Source organism: Protobothrops mucrosquamatus, unplaced genomic scaffold (assembly GCF_001527695.2).
Source record: "Protobothrops mucrosquamatus isolate PMUCROS unplaced genomic scaffold, P.Mucros_1.0 scaffold1433, whole genome shotgun sequence".
NCBI lineage: Eukaryota > Metazoa > Chordata > Lepidosauria > Squamata > Viperidae > Protobothrops > Protobothrops mucrosquamatus.
In genome coordinates, this window is record NW_015387617.1 from 55,698 (window position 1) to 61,707 (window position 6,010).

Sequence of the window (6,010 nt, forward strand, 5' to 3'; positions counted from 1 at the left end):
GTGTGTGTGTGTGTGTGTGTGTGTAAAAGTGAGGTGGAACTGTGGGGGTGAAGGGGACGCCTGAGTTAGGACTTCTGCTTCCTCCTGTAGCTTAACAATGGAAGGCTTGAAGGAGGCGGCGTGGGACTCCTTGACTCTGAAGGGTGGGTCGGAAGCTGGGACCTGAGGGGGGGATGAAATTGATCTGCAACCTTCTCTGCTGTCTTCTTTTTTTAAACTCAAGCTTTCAGAAAAAGACCTCCTGCTCCGAAACCGGGCGCATGTTGCTGCTGACAGAGGCCAGACTGGATGAGTTTCTAGGGTCTTGAGAAGGTCTTTGAATTGAGGCCTGGAAGGTAATGTGAGAGAAACTAGATAAAACGATATTGCTTAGACCAGTGGTTCTTAACCTGGGCGATATCGCCCCCAGGGGGCGATTTCATTTTTCAGAGGGGCGATGGAATGAAAAGGGGCGACGCGGGGGGCGAAGGAACGAAAAGGGGGCGATATGGGGGCGATGGAGCGAGAGGTTTTGACGACACTTTTGAGACTTTTTCGTACAGTGAATGGCTGTATATCTGTCGTACAAAAACATCAGATCGCTCGCTATTAGTGGATTGAATTGTGTTTTCAAATGTTCCTCCAGCTAGCTTCAGTACGGAACGCCGTACGTATGTGAAGACGCATCGCTTATCTTCATGCGCGTTGTGCAGCAGCCTCTACCCATACAGTGGCGTGCCATTGGCCAGAATATGGGAGATATGGGAAAAAGACTGGAAATAAATTATTTGCATCGATATGTCCTGATGACAATTTTAAAGAAAACAAAAAAAAGTGTTTGCATAAATTGAAGAATTATTTCCTATGTTGTGATTGAGAGGTTATGTTGGGGGAGGGGGGCAATGACAACTTCCTCATTGGCTCAAGGGGGCGATTCGTTCAAAAACGTTAAGAACCACTGGCTTAGACCACATTGGAGCATTGTGCAAGCAGCCTGGGCATTGTTCTTTGAAAGGACATAGAGAGGTTGAAGGGGGGAGGGGGTGGCAGATAATTGCTCTTAAGTCGATATGGATTTGGAAGCCGACATTAAAAAGAATTGGATTAGTTTAGTGGGAAGAAAATACTACAGTAAGGGGAGATGAGATCGTCGTGAACAAATATTTTAAAGGATGCCATGTTCAAGAAAATAAGAATAGGAGAAAGAGCAAGGGGTTGAAATTAGATTCTGGCTGAATATTAGAGATCATTTCTGTGTTGTAAGAAGTGTTAAGAAGTAGAAAAATTAGTCTAGAGCAGTTCTAGGAAACTCCTGGTTAGCAGCTGTCAAATGGGGACTGATTTAATAACTTCCTACATGGATCAGGAGATTGGGCCAGATCAGGGGTAGGCAACCTTGGTTCTTTTATGATTCGTGGACTTCAACTCCCAGAATTCCTGAGCCAGCTTGGCTCAGCATGGAAGCCTCTCCCTTTCCCCTCAGCATGGCTGGCTCAGGAATTCTGGGAGTTGAAGTCCACGAGTCATAAAAGAGCCAAGGTTGCCTACCCCCGGGCTAGATAATTTAAAAGGTCTCTTCAGTGTATGAAATTATGATTTTCTGAAGCTGGCGAAAACTTTGTATCTTCAGGCAGAAGAGGGGAGACAAGAACTTTGTGGTCCATTTAAATCAGGGGTCTTCAAACGTGGCCCTTTTATGACTTGTGGACTTCAACTCCCAGAATTCCTCAGCCAGCGTGCCTGGCTGAGGAATTCTGGGAGTTGAAGTCCACAAGTCATAAAAGGGCCACGTTTGAAGACCCCCGATTTAAATGGAGCAATTTCAATTCATCTGCCAATTTAGACATTTTCTTTTGGAGCTTTTTGCAATCCCTCCATGGCTTTATCTTCCTGAATAATTTAGTATAATCCCGAAATCGGATTGGCATTCAGATTGATTTTTACTTGGTGCCATAAATATTTACTTTGTACTGTTTTGCTTGCTTTATGCTTCATGCTTCATGATGTACACTGCCCAGAGTTACTTATTGAGATGGGCAGCTGTAGGAGTCAAATAAATATTGTGGGAGAACCCCAAACTAAGGAACAATAATATGTTTAATGAGAGAGTGTGTGTGTGTCAGTCTCAGTAGATAATATTGGAGAACTCAAATAATCTGAACAGAAATCAAATAATGTTCTTTTTTCTTAATTGCATTGTTACACTTTCTATAACAATGTCCTTGTTACAAGAAAACGACATCTTCAATATTTAATTTTTCATATCCTGAAGCAATAATGAATAGAAGTAAGCCTTCTAATATAGGAGACAGATGTTGCTAGTTCAAAAAATCTTGGTTTTTAATTGAATGAGAAAGGTTTATTTCTTTTTTAAAAGGGATACATTCACATATCACAGCAGTTTGCAATTCTGTCTGAAAAGAATGCTTCTGTGTAGTTTCCTGCCACCCATGGATTTGAAAGTACTTGCATTACAAAATGGTTCTTTTTTAAAATAACTTCAGTGTTTGTTCTCATCAATCAACCAGATGTTCCAATCAGCCCCCTAATTTTTTTCTCTCTCTCTCTTTCTCTCTTCCCAGTACACTGGGAGCCATCTTTCGTGATGGCTGAATCAGCGGAAGAAGCTCTGTTGTATGTAGAGCATCGCTATGTCTGCTCAGAGTGCAACCAGCAGTTTAGCTCCTTAGAGGATGCTTTGGTGCATCAGCAGAATCACATGTGCTCCCAGGAGCAGCAGTATGAAGTCGTTGGGTTGGCAGAAGCTGGCTTGATGGCAAGTGGCGAGGCTGGTCTCTATCAAGCAGTGACTGTGCAGGAAAGCCAGTACCAATGTTTGGAGTGTGGACAGATTCTCATGTCTCCAAGTCAGTTGCTTGAACATCAGGAAATGCACTTGAAGATGGTTACTCATGAACCTGAACCTTTGGTCAAACCTCTGAGCTCCAGTCAGATCCACTACGAATGTATAGAATGCAAAGCCCTGTTTACCAGTCAGGATGTGTGGCTTGCCCACCGTCAGAGCCACCGCAAGCCACCAGAACCTGCAGCAGCTACTGCTGCTCCTCCTCCACCACCACCACCACCTCCTCCTCCTCAGAGTCAGGCCCTTGTAAACCTGGAGCATTCCTACCGTAAGCCAGAGGAAGGGGGAGATTCCTGTGGAACTGTGCAGTTATTGCTCTACGAGTGTGGCGAGTGTTTCCAGCTATTCCAGTCCACCACAGACTTCCTAGAGCACCAGGCCTCGCATCAAGTGATACAGCCAACCCCGGGGACACAAATTAGGGAGGTGCCTGCTTCTTGCCCTGCGGAGCCGAAGGAGTTGTTGCCGCCAAGTTTAATGGCCGTACAAAATGGTGCTGTGCCGGCACAAATCCAGACTAGCGTCACAGCCACGGATCACAGTTACGAACTTAAAAACAACCCTGGGGAGCAGCCTCCCCGTAAAGTGAAGCAGGCCGTCAAGGAGTATTTGTGCACTGAGTGCGACCAGCTGTTTCCCTCAGCCCATAAGCTGCAGCTGCACATGAGGAGCCACCGGCAGGGTGCCTTCAAATGCCCACTGTGTAGCAAGGTCCTGCCGTCTCCAGCTGCTCTCGAGAAACATCGGGAGGAGCACAGTGGCGAGTCGCGCTTCCTCTGCGTGGAGTGTGGCTTGGGCTTCGGCACCGAGGCGGTGCTGCTGTCCCACCGGCGCACCCACTCGCCAAACCCCATGTACCGCTGCACCTGTGGCAAGACTTTCATCAACATGACCAAGTTTCTCTATCACCGGCGCTCCCACAGTGCCAATTCGGCCCAGATCTACGAATTGCCTTCCTCTCCTCCCGAGGACCAGCCCCTGGAGGAAGAGCCCCCGGAAGCCCCCGAGCAACCCGAAGAAAAGCAGGAAATTATCCCTCTGGCCCTCATTTGTTCTGTGGGCAGCAGCGGCACCTCCATGGAGGGCAGTGGCGCCCAGGAGAAAAAGTCTGACGACTTTCAGTGCCAGATGTGTAGCAAGGCCTTTCCCAAGCAGACCCAGCTGTCACGCCATCAGCGCTTTGCCCACAAGATGGAGCGCCGCCACAAATGCTTGACGTGCGGCAAGATGTTCAAGAAGAAGTCCCACATGCGCAACCACCTCCTGACGCACACGGGGGAGAGGCCGTACCACTGCAAGGAGTGTGGCAAGAGCTTCAATTCCCCGGCCAATTTGCAGCGCCACCGTTTGACGCACACGGGTGAGCGTCCCTACCGCTGTGACATCTGCCAAAAGTGCTTCACGCAGTCCTCCACCCTGCAGCAGCACCTCTTGGTCCACAGTCGCCACTATCCTTACAAATGCCAGGAATGCGGCAGCGTCTTCCACCGGCCTTACCGCCTGCTCATGCACCGCTATCACCACACCGGGGAGTATCCCTACAAGTGCCAGACCTGTGGGCGCTCTTTCTTGCTTCGCCGCTTGCTGGAGGTTCACCAGCTCAGTCACACGGGCCAGCAGCCGCATCGCTGCACCTCTGGCTGCGGGGCTGCCTTTGTCACTGCCGAGCAGCTGAAGGAACACAAGTGTGGCAAGATGAGCCGCCACTTTGAGTGCTCCGTGTGCGGCAAGAAGGTGGGCTCCACGGTGCAACTGAGAGCCCACGAACGGCTGCACGGGGACATCCAGATCCCCGAAGGGGTCGAGGAGGAACCGCCGGTGCTGGAACCGCCCCCGCCCCGTCCCCGCCGCCCGGCCTGCCCGAAGGCCTTTGAATGTAGCGACTGCAAGAAATTGTTCAGCACGGAGACATCCCTGCAGGTCCACCGCCGCATCCATACCGGCGAGCGTCCTTACCCTTGCCCGGATTGCGGGAAGGCCTTCCGACAGTCCACCCACCTCAAGGATCATCGGCGCTTGCACACTGGGGAGAAGCCCTTCAAGTGTGAGGAGTGCGGGAAGGCCTTCACGATTGCGGTGCGCTTGGCCGAACACAAGCGCATCCACACGGGAGAGCGCCCCTACCACTGCGACGCCTGCGGAAAGGCCTACCGCTCCTTCTCCAACCTCTGGAAGCATCGTAAAATGCATCAGCAGCAGCGCCTGCAGCACGAGCAGGAAGTCATGGCCGAGGCCGTTGCTGCCGCTGCCGCCGCCGCAGCTGCGACGGCAACCTCTTCCGCCTCGGTGGTTTCGAGCGAGCCCGTCTACGGCAACACGGTGACCATTATGGAAACCATCCCGGTGGTGGAGACCATTGAGATCTACCCAACGGATGGAGGCGTCCACTTTGAGAACATCCAGATGGAAAACGTCCAGATTGGGGGCGTTTGAGTCGGGCTGGGGGGAGTGAGGAGGGGCAGCTGGTCTCCTGAGCGGCTACTCTTTGGCTCCCCCTTCGCAGGCTCTGGTGTTTGTCGAAAGGACTCCTCCGCCTTTACTCCGTACTTCTGCTGCTCTCTGCGTTCCTGGAATGCGATTGCATCCTTTATTTCTCCACCCATTCTGTAAATGAGCTGGGTGTCACTTTGTCCCACTCACTTCCCACTCCGATAGCCGTACTCTTGGCCGGGCACTCCATGCCATCCTGTGGTCCGATGCTTCCCGCCCCTCCTGGTTGGTATTGGGCCGTTTCCCCCCCCCCTCTCAGCAGAATGGAACAATTTCTCTTCCGATTTGGACAACCCTTGGCTCTAGCAATGCCCACGGCAATCTTCTCCACAGTTGAATTCCTCTAAGGCTGATTTTTTTGTGTGTTGGGGGGGGCTGTTGTTGTTGTTGATCCCCTTCCTGCTTGGGATTGAGCTGGGTTGTATGTCCCCTCTTGACCGAGTCTGCTCTGTTCATTATCGGATTCTCTCCCCGTTTGCTGTTGGTTCCCTTCCTTCTCTCAGATATCTTTCATGATCCAGGATACGAATGATTATTATAATTATTTTGTTTCTTGCTAACTGGGCTCATTCCCACGGCTGGGGGAGCATTTTGTTATTTCATATTAAAATAAAATAGAAATTAAAAGGCGTGGTGATTTCTTTTTTCAGCGGCGCGCTGTATAACTTTTTTCTC

At 50.4% G+C, this 6,010-nt stretch overlaps 1 protein-coding gene across 1 annotated transcript; it reads left to right on the forward strand.

Annotated features, from left to right (window-relative positions):
- Positions 1-2,584: 2,584 nt before the first annotated feature.
- On the forward strand, positions 2,585-5,278 carry LOC107292827 (zinc finger protein 574-like). The gene has a single exon (XM_029285230.1). The coding sequence runs from the start codon at positions 2,585-2,587 to the stop codon at positions 5,276-5,278; it is 2,694 nt and encodes an 897-aa protein (XP_029141063.1).
- The last annotated feature ends 732 nt before the right edge of the window (positions 5,279-6,010 follow it).

Bases quoted from the DNA above. Each gene is read 5' to 3' on its own strand.
- LOC107292827 (XM_029285230.1), top strand. From the start codon at position 2,585: ATGGCTGAATCAGCGGAAGAAGCTCTGTTGTATGTAGAGCATCGCTAT.